The 16929-nt window shown below is 44.8% G+C and overlaps 1 protein-coding gene across 1 annotated transcript in view; it reads left to right on the top strand.

The window, feature by feature from the left end:
- Nucleotides 1-296: 296 nt before the first annotated feature.
- The window catches only part of LOC121284376 (E3 ubiquitin-protein ligase SH3RF3-like), a 518157-nt gene continuing 501524 nt past the window's right edge, over nt 297-16929 (top strand). The window contains exon 1 of the mRNA XM_041199801.1: nt 297-671. Within this exon, the coding sequence (XP_041055735.1) occupies nt 297-671 (375 nt within the window). The remainder of the gene's footprint in view (nt 672-16929) is intronic.

Raw genomic sequence — 16929 nt, 5'->3', positions numbered from 1 at the left:
AGGGTCGGACTTTAAAGATGAATTAACAGACTGATCCGACCCTGTGGGGCTCAGGCTGGCGGAAATGTAGACGTATCGCCAACCACCAGTTACGGATCAGACACTGAGCAGTTAGACGCAGCACATCGCTGCTGCTGGCTTCTGACTCTTTTTAAAAACAACTTAAGGAAAAATGCAGCTTGTCAAGAGACCATCGCCGTCTGTTTTGGTGGGGGGTGTAATGTAAGCCAGAAAATAAAGCCCCCCCCCCCCACCCCACCCCCTCCTCCCTCCCTCCCCCAGATCCATGCTTCAAGATGGACGAGTCTTCACTGCTGGACTTGCTGGAGTGTTCCGTGTGCTTGGAGAGGCTGGACACCACCGCCAAGGTGCTGCCCTGCCAGCACACCTTCTGCAAGCGCTGCTTGGAGAAGATCGTCAGCTCCAGGAACGAACTGCGGTGTCCCGAGTGCAGGATCCTGGTGGACTGCGGCGTGGAGGAGCTGCCTGCCAACATCCTGCTGGTGAGGTTACTGGATGGGATTAAACAGAGACCGAGGAACGGGAGGTCAACCCCAACCCCTGGCCCCGGGTCACTAGCCTCGGGGAGTGCGGCATGCCCGGCTCCTTCATCCCTGGGGACAAGCCTGAAGGATCACTCCACAACCGCTACCCGGAGTTCTCCAGGAAAGGTAAATGTGTAGGTTTTGACTTGTGTGTTCCTACCGTTTAGATGATCTGCTGCGGCTGTGTGATGTGCCAAATGTTCGGAGAGCATGACGTGCGTAAGCCTGGGTCTTGGCCCGTTCATCAAAGCCTTGAAAAGAGGAATTTCCGATTCTGGAATATTTCACATTTCCACCGACACTACCAAATATCCAGAGTGACTCGCGCGCTCGCTGTTGAATTGATGAATTTATTTGGAGATGCTTGACTTTGCTCCCCTTTGATATTTCAGTGTCTTTCTTGCCAAGAGTTCTAATTTTAGTAATCCCGAGCATGTTCCTTTGAGCTTTCAGGACAGAGTTTTTATAGGTGTCTGTGGTAACATCTATGCACATCGAATTCAGATAAAAACCCAAATAGTAAATAGTTTCCGATTCAGATACAAAATGTGAACTTGCGGTATCCGGTGTCGAATTGCCAAATATCAGTGCTGTAATTCACCAAAACAAAAACAGAATTACCTGGAAAAACTCAGCAGGTCTGGCAGCATCGGCGGAGAAGAAAAGAGTTGACGTTTCGAGTCCTCATGACCCTTCGACAGAACTTGAGTTACAGGTAATTCTGTTTTTGTTTTGGATTTCCAGCATCCGCAGTTTTTTTGTTTTTATCTCTGTAATTCACCAATATCGATCCTTCAGTAAGTTATACAGCTTTCTGGGCAGGTGTTAAATTTCTGGCAGTTCAGTTAGAAAACTGCCATTTACTGTATTTGGAATTGACGAAAGCTTCCTATGAAATGGGATCCTGAAGCTGGGAACGAACTGACTCATAAATAATGTGTTATAGTTAGCGGATTCTTAGGGAACCCCTCCCTTCCCCCCGCCCTTTCCTTCGAGGGAAGCAGATGTGTAGAGAGGAACTCAGGTGGCAAGTGGATCAAGGGATGGGTCACTCTGTTTTCAGATATAACTTCAAATTACTAGCTCCAGGTCAGCATACCTGTTATTTACAGAAAACCCAAGGCCTGCTTGCATTATGTAATCACTGTCTTTTGGGTTTGAATAATAGGTACCAATTGCCAATTTGTGGACAAAGTTTCATATCATGAAAGGTCATCGGCCTGAAACATGGGGTGGAATTTCCCCAGGCCGGTGGAGGAGGGTTCTGGGCACGCGCGGCTGGAAAATTGCAGAAAATAACATCGGGTCAGGATCCCAACCTTTCTGGCTTTCCCAGGGCAGGCTTGGGACAGCAGCAGGGAACCCACATGGCTGAGACAGGAAGCCAATTGGGGCACTTGAATGGCAATTAAAAGCCATTTTAAGCAAGCTATCCCTCTTTCCCAGCAGCGCACAGGTCCAATACTGTGTTGGCAACTCAGCAGGTTGGAGTAGGTGAGTGCACAGCAGGAAGTCATTGAAGACTGAAACTGACATGATAGCAGCATCATAAAGAGTGAAACTGGCAAACCTGAAGTCAGGAGCAGCCAAATGTTTGCTGATAGGAACAGGTCTTCCAGGCTAAGCTCGATAATTTTTTGTGGGGATAGCAACTTGGTGTCATTCCCTTGAAGTGGCTTGACCACCTCTGAGGGACAAGTGACCTTCTCATTTGTGAGATTGTACAGTGACATATTCTGTGTGAATGACTGAGAAGGAGGTGCAGCATCCTCCAGCTCAATACCCACCATGATTGGGACAGCAACTCCCAGGGCAGCAGCGACTGCAGCATTCTAAACAGCCATAGGCAGGTGAATGAAACAAAGGGGATGGCCACAGGGCAACACCTAGAAGGAGGTGATACACTCTGCACAGCATCATTAGGCCAAGGCTTAGCTTCCTAGACTAGAAGTGCCTCCGTAGGCAGCAGATCTTGTGGCAGGTGATCAGAGACCTCTGCACTGTGTTGGAGGAAGACCTAAGGCCAATAGGAGCAGGTGTCTGTGGCTGTCAAAGTGACTCAGCCCTCAATTTTTGTGTCTGGTTTATTCCAGGGCTCAGCTGCTGACATCTATAGAATCTCACAATCTGCAGCCCACAACCGCATCACAGCCAGGCCACTGATGCCTTGTTTGTGAGGGCTTCAAACTACGTTAAATTTGAGATGGATGCAACCAGTCAAGTCCAGAGAGCTGTTGGCTTTGCTTCCCTTTCAGAATTTCTACAGGGCCAGGGTGATACAGGGTGTTACCCATGTAGTGATCAAGGCTGCATTGGAACAGCCAAGCATTTTTGTCAATCAGAAGGTATTCCACTACTTCAGTGTACAATTGATATGCAACTACTACAAGAGGAGATTGGAAATGTGCACCAAGTATCCCAGGATTTGCCATTGCATGTTCATCTTTCAGCAGTCTCAGGTGCTGCAGTTCTTCTCTCAGTGGCTCAGTCCAGTGGTGGGGGGTGGGGGGGTGATGTGGGATGTGGCAAGGAATACCCACTCAAGACCTGGCTGTTGACACCAGTGAGGAACCTAGGAGGGGTACAACTGGAGTCACCTTACCACCTGGGCCACAATAAAGAAAGCCACTGACCTGCTCAAAATGCAATCCTAATACTTTGACTTTTTATTTATTGATTCATGGGATGGGGGCGTCACTGGCAAGGCCAGCATTTATTGCACATCCCTTTTTGAACTGTGTGGCTTGCTAGGCTATTTCAGAGTCAACCACATTGCTGTGGGTCTAGAGTCACATGCAGGCCAGACCAGGTAAGGACAGCAGATTTCCTTCCCTAAGGGCATTAGTGAATCAACAACGGTTTCATGGTCATCATCAGACTTTTAATTCCAGACTTTTTTTATATTGAATTTGAATTTTGTCTTCTATCATGGTGGGATTCAAACCTGGGTCCCCAAAGCATTACACTGGGTTTCTGGTCCAGTGACAATACCACTACACCACCATCTCCCCATGACTGATCTGTGGGTGCCACGAGGAGAGCCCTCACTGCCGTTATCTCTGTTTCCCTCTTTCCTCCCAGGCCTACCTGCACTTTCCTGCTAACCAAGAGTGGGAGGGCACCTGGCTGCATTTGAGTGAGTGTTCAGCCATCAAGACACCTGTGTGATCAATGCTCTGCAAAGTCATTGCTATTGTATGCAGGTCATTGTTGTCGACTAACATGCACACTTTGGCCTGCCGCATCTATTTCTCCATGAGGTTAGCCATTCTTTCAATCAGCACAAATGCCTGGGTCATCTGGCACTCATGCTGGAGATGGACTTCTTCATTTTCTGTGAAAGGGTGCACACTGCCCTGGAAATCCTGACAGATGCACATGTTTCCTGATGCTGCTCCACAAGTACCCATTCCGTGTAGGATCCCGAGACTCAACATTCGTGTCTTCAGGCCTTTGATGGGGACTCTCCATGGCTGTCCCTGCCTTCAGCATTTGCTCCTGATTACATGTGATGTGCTCCACTCTGTGCTACCCTACATATCTGATGCTGGACCCACCAAGGTGCGTGTATCCATGTTGGTGGAGCGTACGCATGAGTCGTGTAATGGTGCCTCCTCAGAGTGATGTCCTTCCCCTGAGGACTGCACTTTCTCTTCCCTCATCTCTTGTTACATCTCCAGCAATACACTTCTGGGAGATGGAAGACATGCTGTAGTGTTGCATGCAAATGAAATAGAGTCTACCCTAGCATAGTGCAGATCATGACATTGAATGTATAGGTGACATCAATTCAACATGACTGACTGGTCAATGCTAAGTGGCTGTGTGATATAACGCTTTCATCAGGTTTCCAGCCACCCCATCTCTTCATTGACAACAGCCTGTAATGCTGCCACCCTACTGATTTCCAGGGCTTTCTCCTCCACTGCTATCAGGATGGTCATAGATTCAGCTTCTTCCTGCTTCTCTGCCTATCCTAGCAGTTGTAGGCTGTCTTCTCCTGCAATGGGAAAAGGCAGAGAGTTAGGATTGCTTGGAATAAATTGATCACTAAGGATGGAGGCTAAACATTTAGAGGGTGTCACTGTGGACAGGTTGTGCTTGAGGGTCAGTATTGTCTGTTCAGTTAGAGACTTAAGGAGGAAACTGGGGAGAAATGATAATGGTCTGTCCTGCCTGAGCTGCAGGGCAGTGTATCTGAGGAATAAGCCAAAGACGCACTGGTGAACCCCCCCACCCATCCCCCTACCCCCTACCTACACCGCACCACCTCCCCCCCACCCCCCCCCCCCCCCCCCCCCCCCCCCCCCCCCACAACCCCAACTCTGGAAATTCCCAGGTAAGGTAAGGATTTTTCAGCAATTGCCTGGGAAGTTCAAACTTTCTTTGGGCAACTGCCCTGCACTGGGAACCATCTGATATGCGACTTAAATCACAAACTTTGGATAGTTCCAACTGTCTAACAACAATAATTAGCCATACAAAGTTAGAAGAATTAAAACCACTTCTAGCTTCTGGGTAACTATTGTACTGACCTCCCTGGACACGCCACAGGACTCACACCACCACCCGACTAACACCCCCCCGACTCCCTGCAACCCCCACAGTACCCCTCCCACCCCACTACCCCCCTTGCACCCCGGACTACCCAACCACCTGTGACCTGATCCCCACTCGCTAGGCCCGACCCGACCCAAACCACAGTCCCGAAACACCCTTGGACCTGACCCGACCTCCTGCCTCAAAGCCCTGACCCTACCTGACCCAACCAGACCCCTCTCTGCTCCCCCCAACCAGGCCTGACCCACACTCCCCAGAACAGCCTCCCGATCCCCTCAAAATCCTACCCACTTACCACATACACTTACTTTCTCCCTGGCTTGTCAAAGTGGCTGGACCTTTAAACTTACTGGTTTACAGCAGCTAGTGCCGTAAAAAAGAAGGCGTGGCTTACTTACCTTCAACTGAGCAGAACTCAACTGTAGGCCTCGGGAACCCACTGCACAACACAGATCTCACCTGGCCTAAGCAATTACGAGCAGAGTGGCAATCCGACTCAGTTGCCACTTCACCAGAAGTTACGGGCCATCGTGTAACTCAGATGATATCTAAGCTGAAGACTGCCAAAGGTGTTGAGAGAGTGACCCCCGTTGGTTGGGGTTCAGGTTCTCAACTCTGAAATGGACCCACTCAGAGACTAAGGCAGTAAGATTCTTCCTCTTAACTCTGTTTCTCTCTCCACAAATGCTGAGGAGCTGTTGAATATCTCCAGCATTTTATGTTTTATTTCAGATTTCTAGAAAGTGCAGTATTTTGCCTTTGTGTTGCCTTTGGTTTGTTTTGTCTACATTCAACTCACAGCTTGAATTGAAAAGTAATGTGAAAAAGTTGTGGGGGGTGGTTGCAGGCAGTGTTGGGTGGTAGGAGTTGATATCTCTGTATAGACCTGTAGATGTTTCTATATGATTTAATATGCTGTGATATATGACATATATGACAAACATGTTTTAAACTTTGACATTCAGAATTAATTTACATGCAAAATTGCTCTTTAATAAAATGCATTTAAATGATTATTTTGTTCAATTTCTTTTGGTGAATAGTTTAGAAGAGAGCATAAGGTATTAATCTCAGTAATACAATTGAAAGCACACGCTAATCTGTCCCTAGGTTAAAGGGCACATGATTTATTGTTTAGTGGCAGAGCTGTCAGCATCTGCTTCTGGTGATTATGCTGTGTAGGCGCAGGAATAATGGGTCCATTTCGTTATTTGCGTCATTTGAGTCACACAGAGGGCAGGTTGTCTAATCTGCTGGGATGTCCAAACACCTGCCAATTTTGTATTTAATTGCAAGCATTAATTTGAAGCTTTCTATCATGCTCTTCAAGTGTAGTTCGAAAGCTCACTATCTCCCTTGTTACCATCTATCATTTCACCACCTACATCATCATACTGAAGTGCAGTAGTGTACTAAGATCTATTTTTAACTCTTCACTTGCCAAATTTGTTATTTCTATTCAGGAATTTTTGAATGAAATTCAGTTTTGTGACATGGGGCCGCCTTCGTCTGTTGCTACTCAATTTGAAATAACATTTTATGCTGGAGAAATCTCTTACAGAATCACTTGATGTTAGAATCAATTCCGTATTTCAGAGCATGTTGCTGGACTGTGCCCAGTAACTTTTCTGAAGCAATTGCAAGGAATAATATTATTCCTTGTGGGGAAAAAAAGTTTGTGAAATACAGTTGAACCTTGGACTTCTATGAGATAACTTTGTTAGCGGGTGCACTTCTAGGTCTGTTACTTGTGGGATAAATTGGCTGAGCAATTGAATGAGAGTTTTCAGCAATGTTACAAATTTCAGTTGTGCGGGTAAGCCTAGAAGAGGCTGTTCATTGTCTTAACCAATTCATGATGGGAATTAAATTCAGTAGGCTGTTCTTCCTCCACCCCGGCTAAGGAGGATTGGTACTATTGTCCACCAAAAGATTTGAAAACTGTTTTTTCTAATGAGCTGTAAATCAGTAATTTTGCAATATTATTAGGCCACTTCTTGATAACTTTGTGCTAGATATTTTGAAATTTATCAATAAATACATCAGAATAAGATCTGTAAACAATTGCAATGTTCGCTGTTGTGCTACTATCATTGTGTCACATTCCTCTTGACTGTATTCAGCAGGCTGACTTTGATTTGGACAATGAGTGCCTCTTAATAAGTACTTTATACTGAGTGTTATGTATGAACCTGAATTCGACCTGAGGTAACCAGCCTATTGGAGCAGGGATGGCAGGAGTGGTGTTCCTGTTTGAATTTGTTTAATTGAACTGCTCAGTACGGTAATCTTGCTTTAATTGAGGCTTGCTGTGATCCTGCAATTGGTAGTAAAATCCATATTTTATTGTTGTTTGAATACAATTGCTTCAGACTGAATAGATTGTCCACGTAAATGGGGATTAATTGTGATGATGTCAGGGAATAGGACCTGGATTGTGCATGATTTTATATTAATGGAATTGTCATCCTGGACTGTTTTTAGGTCAAGGCTTTTGGGGAGATGCTACCAATAAGACTTTTGTTCTGAAAGACTCTGTCCCTGTGCAGTTCTACAGTTGGAGGGCACCATGCTTTTGTTTGCTTGGTTGTGAACACACATCCAGCAATCCATGTGGCATTTTGAAGGTATGGAGGAAGGGCATCGCTAGCCGGGATTCTAGAAGAAATTTTTAGATGTCCAATGAAATGTTACCCCAACTTTAAGCACATACTTTTTCACTATTTTGTCACTATTTTTGTAAAGTACTATGTCAAGTTTTCTGGGAGGATTTCAATCCTGCAGGTACTTTGATTTACAACTGAAAGTTACATAACTACTGTATTTAACCGCTCAGTTGCTTATTGTTTTCAGTATTATATGTGTCATTTCGGGTTAACTTGCATTTATTGAACTTGATGTCTAAGTACAATATGTGCAGAATGCTGAATAATGAGTTTCAGTTTTATTTTTGATGTTATTTGTAATGACAAAATGATTAAATACCACTTAACATCCTGTTTACATTGCCAAAATCAAATTGTTTTGCAGCTGAGCTGTAGTTGTACATGTAGTGAAGGAACTTGGATCAATAACGACATAAAGATACTGCAATACGTGACTTGGTTATAATGTCCAGCTGATATGCCACATTATTGTTTTTGCACCTTGCACTATTCAGGTTGAGGATGACAATTTCATTTTTAAGATCCATTTGCTGCTGCTGTGTTAACTTCTGAATTAAATGCAATGGTGGAAAACTCCCACTCTCTCCCTACACACAACATAGATTAAAAACCGGTAATGTCTGTACAGCCTCCGGCTGCTTTCTAAAAGTAAAAAAAAAATCAGTACAATAGCTCAACATTTTACTTCGTTGCCTTTGAGGAATAAGGACCTTTTATGTGCAGAACTTTTCCTCAAAAATTTTATAGATGAAGTAGGATCCATATTAGGGCAGATAGCACATTACCAATAGAAAAAGCAAATATTACTGGCTTCCTCACAGTGTACATTCTGCTCATTCCATGATTTCTCATGTCCTTGAGGTATAGTTAAGAACTGCAATGTGGATGTATTAAGGGGAAATGAGAAATGAGATTTTCACTCTAGGACGCCATTAGCGTATGGGCCAATCAAAGAAGTTATGAAGTGGCATTTCTGGTATTTCCTTGTACTCTTCACTACCCACATTACTCAATCTCGTACCAGCTCCAATTCCTTCTGTGCCAATCCTGGAAAAAGTAACTTAAAACTTTATTTTCAGTCTCTCAGCTGCTTAATTTGGGTCGTTTATTGACCACAATATGTCTACAGTTTTGGTCTACTTAACCACCTTGGCTCCACCCCATAATTACAATGTGTCCAGAAAAACCTTTACTCTTTCCCATCCTGGTCATTCCTCTTGGTAATTTTTGTCTCCTCGTGCCTCATCTCAGTCAAACATTTTCATGTCCTTAGTTAAAAGATGGACACTCGACCCAGCCTGGGTAACTTTGTCAAGATACACAGTTACTTGTTGACAAACCCTGTGATTTTCAAATTCCATTAGGTATAAGCTGTAAATCAAGACTAAATTATTTGTCATACTCCCCTTTTCACATCACTTCAACATGTCCTTTTTTGTTCTTCTTTCAAATCAGTCTTCGAACCACTTGGTCCAGGTTCTAATGCCTGTTATCTATTATTTTTCATGGCTGTAGGTTTTTATTATCCAGCCAGTCCAACAGCTCTCCAACACTTGTCTTGATCCTTCCACTGCCTCTGGGTGTTATCAATTTGCTTGTCCAATATCCAATCTTGGATGAGTTGCAATTTCTTCCAGCTAACCCTTGGAAATGTCGAAGCCATTGGCCTCATCAGAAACACTATATCCTCACCAGCAACTGCATCAACCCCTCCTGTGTCAGATTGAACCAGATTATATGCAACCTGGATGCCCTGTTTGACTCTGTGGTAAGCTTTCCATCCTCTACTGCCCATAAGCTACAGCACATCCAAACATTTTACTGTCTGTATCCTATTCCACACCAAGGCCCGCTCATCTACCACCCTGTCCTCACTAACCTACATTGGTTCCCGGTCCACTAACTCCTGTAATTTAACTTTCTCATTCTTCGACTTATTCCTTCATGGCTTCACCCTCTCTATTCCTGTAACCTCCGTCAGCCCTACCCCTCCCCCCAGAACTTTATCTTCCCTCCATTGGCTGTTGGCATTCCTCCTTTCCCCTTGCTCCACCATTGAAATCCCTGCTGTAAACTTCTTCACCTGTCATTCCTCCTTTAAGACCCTCCTTAAAACCCACCCCTAATCAGGAGGTCACTTCTCCTAATGGCCTCCCTTGGTTCCATGCCCATTTTTGTCTGATCATACTTCTATGAAGTGCCTTGGAAGACTTACTGTGTCAAAGACACCATATAACTTGCAAATCCTTGCTGACAATGAGATGGAGCGAACTGTAATTCCTCTGGCATATTCAGGAAATTTCTCAATGTCTTCTTAATAGACATGATAGTGTTTCTGAATTGACTTGTTTGAACACCCATTAAGATGAAATATTACTTATTACATTTATCCCTTAATTCTCCTCCTCTTCCAAGAAACTACTACTATGTAGCTTAAATCTCCAATCTTCATCGGTTGCCATCTGGCACCAGTGCAATGTGTCATGCAATAGTGATAAAATCGGTTTAAAAAAACTGTTCCTGAAGCCAACAAACAAGTAGGAACCCAAACGCTATATGATTGCCAGCACAATTCTTTAAATGAATATGCTGTGAATGTATCTATCATTCTGTGAAGAATTACATAATTGACAGTGGATTGTGTGGAATTCATTATCCATCATGGGATCCACTGTCAATTGGATTTTTAAAACTTGGCTTTAAAGATGGCCCACCTTGATCCTACAAAGGATGTGGCTCTTAACAGTTGGTGCAGTGAGGCATTCTGTTTGACTTAGCTGCGATTGTTTTTCCTTCTGTGTGATAAATGTTAAACTGTGATGGCTTGCTGGGCTTACAGCTTGGGAGTCTGAATGAGGTTTGATGTGTTGAAGAAAGCACAGTTTCTGACTTATTACTCACTTGAAGTCTGGCCATTGGGGGAGCAAAAGGTCTCTAATAGATTCAGTGCTGTAGTTATTGCTTTTCTTTGTGCTAATGACAGTTTAAGAGGAGAGGTTGTTTGCTTACTTTAGCTGCAAGAAATGCAGGTTGCCATCATGACTGAAATTGATGAAAAATTCCTGATCCTCACAATGTTTATTACAGTGAAAGAAAGTCTGCACTAATCTGCTTTTACAAAGCAGCTAGGGAAAATAATCCTGTACATGAGCTGCTGATACAGCTGTTGCCAAGTTGCCTTGCACAGTTGCACTGAGATTCAGACTGGGAAGGCTCCAGGTTTTATCCCTGGTCATTTCTGAGTTATCCAGGTGGTGGTAGGTGTTTGATAATTGGTCACAGCACCCTTTGACTAAAGAAGGGAAAACTGGACAGGGTTCTCGTTCCTGGGCTGGAATTCATTGCGGAGGCAGTAGCTCAGCCCCTCCCTGGCTGAAAAGTTGGGGGCAAGCCACCTCTGCAGAACTGGAAGCACATGACCTGCTGGGAACAGTGGCCACTCCTGGGACTGCAGCCAGTCCCCCATGACGCGCAGTGGTGGAGGCCAGGCTCAAGATAAGTGGGATGGTTTCACTGGGGCAGGGGAGGGCATGATTGGGAGGTCGGGGTGGTCAAGGGGAAACAACCAGGGATGGTGATCAGCACTGGGGGTGGGGTTGAGAGGGTGCTCTGTTGGGCACAGGGTGCCTGAGCAGGAGTGACCTACTCCCACTCCTGAGCCCGCTGCCAGGGATTACCTGATGTTGTCACCGCATGGCATGATCAACTCCTTCTGCCAGTAAAATACAAGCGGTTGCAGGAGCAGACCCTTAAGTGGTTATTAACTGGCCGCCCGAGGGCTTCGATTTGCTCAAGGGCACGTAGTCTACCTGACACCTATCCCACTATTGGTAAAATGCCAGCTGAGGCAGTAGGTGGTGGGAATGGTGCCCCCTGCCATGTCACCCGATTTTGCACCCTCCCTGCCTGCCAGCCAGTTTCTGGCAGGGGTGAGGGGGGTGCAGCATAAAATTCCTGCCCAGATTGCTATACCATGACCTCTTGCAGGATGTGTGAAACCAGGATTGAGGTGAGCTTGAACTCATTCATTTAGCTCATTGCTGCTTACTGTCTCGGCCCACACATGAAGGATATCTACTTGGCCTAAGTACTGGAGGGAATTCTGTGTCTATTTGGCTTTAGGAGAGGAAAGGAGAGACTTGCAGGGGGGAGAAAATAGTTTCTGGTGAAATCTTAATGATCCACACTTCCATTATCCATCGTGGAAATCAGAAGTTAGTTCTGCTTAAAGTAGGTCAACTGCAATTGAGCATTTTTAATTCATCCTTTGCAAGTTGTTCATCCAGGAGATAATCCAAGTATTCGTTACCTGGTAGAACATTATGTCCAATCAATTTCACCACTTTGACCAGGAGAGTAGCAGGAGTCAGACTGGCAACATTTCTTTCCCTAAGTATGTATCTAATTTTTTAAAGGAAAAGACCTGGATGCTATCTGTTCTATCTGATAATTATCTCTCTTAATCCATTCCCACATAGAAACTGAATTCTATCTGAAAGTTGGGTATAGTGACTTTGGGGTACTCATTGGACCTATCAGCAAGCAGATTCTTTGTCATTGCAAGTGGGCAGTTGGGTTGTCACAATGCCTGTAGAAACCAATAACGTTTAGATAGATAAAAACAAAAAACTGCGGATGCTGGAAATCCAAAACAAAAACAGAATTACCTGGAAAAACTCAGCAGGTCCGGCAGCATCTGTGGAGAAGAAAAAAGTTGACGTTTCGAGTCCTCATGACCCTTCAGCAGAACTGAATAAAATTAGGAGAGGGGTGAAATATAAGCTATATAAGCTGGTTTAAGGTGGTGGTGGTGGTGGTTGTGGTGGTGGTGGTGGTGTTGGGGGGGTGGGGGGGGGGGGTGCGTGTGGGGGGTGGGGGGTGGGGGTTTTAGATAGGATGACACAAAAAGATTTCACGTTTTAAGAATTTTACTGCACACATGACGTAAAACACTATTGACCAAACACTAATTTTGTAGGCAACTTATCCTTTAAATGACAGAAAGGAACATTCCCATTTTACATGTATTAAATAACGCATTCTCCACAGAATTACAGTCCTTATAGCAAACAGTCCACAGCCACTTTCAGCTGCCAGTGGGTTCTGGTATCAGCATTTCGCTGAGCAGTAAATGTGAGTAACCGTCTCCGGGCACTTTGCTTGGATTTTGGAATATTTCCCAAATCCATTGCCGGCTGTAAAGCCTGCTCCAATGATTCTTCCTCCCCCAGCCATGCCAGAGTGAATCTCCTGGATTCCCTATGGCTGTGGACTGTGTCAATGTGTCTCTTCCACTAGACTCAGTCTCCCTCCTTCATCTGGCTTTGGTATCTTGCAAAGCCAAGCAGCCTCTTCGCTCTGCTGACCAGAACAACTGTTGTCCCTCCCCTCCCTCTCTTTTTCTGCATGTCCCTTGGAGCTGGCAAGCCCATTTACTGTTACACAACTGCTTTTGCCCTGTGTCTCCAGGTGTGGTAACTTTACAGCCAGTCCCATGACTAAGCCAGGCTTGTTGTCAGGTGGAATTTGAAATAGTCACATAGTTCTGCAGTCCTGCCACATCCAGTCATGAATGGTAGTGGACTATTAAACAATTTACTGGAGCATGAGACTTCACAAATATTCCCATTCTCAATGATGGGGGATCCCAGCACATCAATGCAAAAGACTAGGCTGAAGCATTTGCAACAATCTTCAGCCCTGATGTACCGAGTGGATGATCTATTTCAGCCACTTCCTGAGGTCTCCAGCATCACTGATGCCAGTTTTACGCCAATTTGATTCACTCCACGTGATATCAAGAAATGGCTGAAGGCACTGGATACTGCAAAGGCTATGGGCCCTGATAACTGTCCGGCAATAGTACTGAAGATTTGTATCCTAGAACTAGCTGCACCCTTAGCCAAGCTATTCCAGTACAGACACAACACTGGCATCTATCTGGCTATGTGGAAAATTACCCTGGCATGCCCTGTTCACAAAAAGCAGGACAAATCCAACCCAGCCAATTACCGTCCATCAGTCTACTCTCGATCATCAGTAAAATAAGGGAAGGGGTTATCAACAGTGCTATCAAGCAGCACTCACCCAGCAATAACTTGCTCACTGATGTTCAGTTTGGGTTCTGCCAGGGCCACTCAGCTCCTGACCTCATTATAGCCTTGGTCCAAACAAAATAGCTGAACTCAAGAGGTGAGGTGAGAGTGACTGCTCTTGACATCAAGGCAGCATTTGACTGGGTGTGGAATCAAGGAGCCCTAGTAAAACTGGAGTCAATGGGAATCAGTTGGGGGCAGGAGAGTGGAGGTTGGGAAACTCTCCACTCTTCAGAATCATACTTAGCACAAAGGAAGTTGGCTGTGGTTGCTGGTCAAACATCTCAGTCCCAGAACATCACTGCAGGAGTTCCTCAGGGTAATGTCCTAGGCCCAACCATTTTCAACTGCTTCATCAATGACCTTCTCTCCATCATAAGGTCAGAAGTGGGGATGTTTGCTGATGATTGCACAATGGTCAACAGCTTTTGTGACTCCTCAGATACTGTAGCAGTCCATGGCCTAATGCAGCAAGACCTGGGTAACTTTCAGGCTTGGGCTGATAAGTGGCAAATGACATTCACACCACACAAGTGCCAGGCAATGATCATCTCCAACAGGAGAGAAGCCAACCATCTTTCCTTAACATTCAATGGGATTACCATTGCTAAATCCTCCAGTATCAACATCCTGGGGGTGATCATTGACCGGAAACTGAATTGGACCAGCTATATAAGTACTGTGGCTACAAGAGCAGGTCAGAGGCTGGGAATTCTTGGAGATTAACTCACCCCCTTACTCCCCAAAGCCTGTCCACCATCTACAAGGCTCAAGTCAGGAGTGTGGTGGAATACTCTGCACTTGCTTGGATCAGTGCAGCTCTATCACCACTCAAGAAACTTGACACCATCCAGGACAAAGCAGCCCACTTGATTGGCACCCCATGCACCACCTTCAACATCCACTTCCTCCAACACCAATGCACAGTAGCAGCAGTGTGTATCACCTACAAGATGCACTGCAGCAACTTACCAAGGCTCCTTCAACAGCATCTTCCAAACCCATGACCTCTGCCACCTAGAAAGACAAGAATAGCAGATGCATGGGAACATCACGACCTACCAAGTTCCCCTCTAAGTCATACACCATCCTGACTTGGAATGATTTTGCCGTTCCTTCACTGTTGCTGGGTCAAAATCACCCCCGCTAACAGCACTGTTGGTGTACTAACACCACATGGACTGTAGCAGTTCAAGAAGGTGGCTCACCACCACCTTCTCAAGGGCAATTAGGGATGGGCAATAAAGTTTCTGGCCTAGCCAGCAATGCCCTCAACCAATGAAAGAATAAAAAAGATATGGCCCCCTTAATTTTTCCTAACTTTACGGACATTGTCCAAAACATAATAATCTTACATACCTCATAATTGTAACAAGGTAAACAGCCAGCCCAATTAATGACATTACTGTGTACTGGTTGAACAAAAATAGAAAAGAAACACAATTTAATGTTTAGCACTGTTTGTTCTGTATAAATGACACTGATGACAGCATTTAGGAGAATTTTAATCATTTTAAACTGTCAGTTTCCATGGTAGCTCTGTATTCTTCTGGTGACTTGGTGGATAGTCCAGGGTATTCCAGTCACTGGTATGTACTTAACTGAGTTCAGAAAAGACCACATTAGTAGTGCTACAGGTAATCACCATGTTCTCAGGTAGGGGAGGGAAAACTCAGTCAGAGTTTTCATAATGGTGAAAATAATTGACTGACTCTGCTGGAATTTGCATATGCATGAGCATCAGTTAACAGATAGTTTGGACCTCTAGATCTGATTTCCTCCCTCTCTGATTCCTCTCTTAATCTCCTCACCCCACAATCTCCTCCCACGCCCACATCCCTACTCGCAATCTCCTCCCTTCTTTGCAATCCCTTCTGCTCCCCACAATCTCCTCCCCTTCTCTTCAATCACCTCCCCACCTTCCCAGGATTTCTTGGGATCTTGTCTCCCCTCCCCAGGATTCCCTCTTCCCTGGGATCTTCTTCCCCCTCTCTGGGATTTCCTCCCTGCTCCCCAAGTTCCCTTCCCCATCCCTCTGGCACTACCCCTCCCTCTGGGGTCTCCTCACTCCTTGGATCTCCTCACATTGGAATCTCCTCTCCTCTCCCTGCATTCACCTATGCTCTCCACACGATCTCCTGCCATCTATTTATCACTGTAATCCTCTCCCTCCACTGCCCGCCCCTCTCTCTGGTCTCCAGCTGGGGTTTTCTATTGCAATAGGACCTCCATGTATTGCTGGGTTTTCCAGCTTCTAAATGTTGCCTCTGATCCCTCTCTGCCTCTGCAAATACTGGGGCCAAGGTTCCTTAAAGGGACTCTGCCATCAAGGGTTTCAAAGCACTTTGGACAAGTTAAGTTGGTGAGAAATGTCACATCTTGCTACTGTTGTATATTACTTACTGATTGTCAATAGTCTTGCACACAGAAGTCGAGATCAAGGACTCAATTTTAACTACACTCACCTAGCAGTTAAAATCATCAAAGTGCCATCTAAACTGAGCATCATTAATTTTAACTTGCTTTGGAAAATGGATTTTTAAAATGAGCCAAAACATAATGGAACAAACAAATCTCAGCTAAAATCTCAGATGTATATATACATCTGTACATGTAAATTCTCTCCTTTGATGCAGAGTAAATGACCTCCCATCACACATTAGATTATTTATTCCCATATGTCCTTGACATTTTGCTGTGGGTATCTCACTTGAAGTTTCACACCAAGCTGATGTGAATTTATTTCTGATCTATTCTGATCTATTAGTAAGTTCATGGTGATGATAGGTACATTAAGTGGCTCAAAACAAAATAATATTCATTACCCTGCACTCAAGTCATGTGGAGCTGAGACTTTGCAGTCTAGAAATTAATGTTAATATTGAGAGAGGGACTTTTAACAGGATATTCCTCTGATTGTATCTTAGGGGAGATATTAATTCATTTATGGTAAAATCTTCACTGTCAGGCAGTTCCTCAGGAATGAGAATGACTTTCTTCTCAGTCTAGTTCGATGGATTCTGAGATGGCTGATAAATTCCATGTGTGATGCTTGAAGGGTTG

The sequence above is a fragment of the Carcharodon carcharias genome, chromosome 11 (assembly GCF_017639515.1).
Source record: "Carcharodon carcharias isolate sCarCar2 chromosome 11, sCarCar2.pri, whole genome shotgun sequence".
NCBI lineage: Eukaryota > Metazoa > Chordata > Chondrichthyes > Lamniformes > Lamnidae > Carcharodon > Carcharodon carcharias.
Note: the sequence above shows the minus strand (reverse complement) of the source record. Positions and strands in the feature narration are given on the sequence as shown.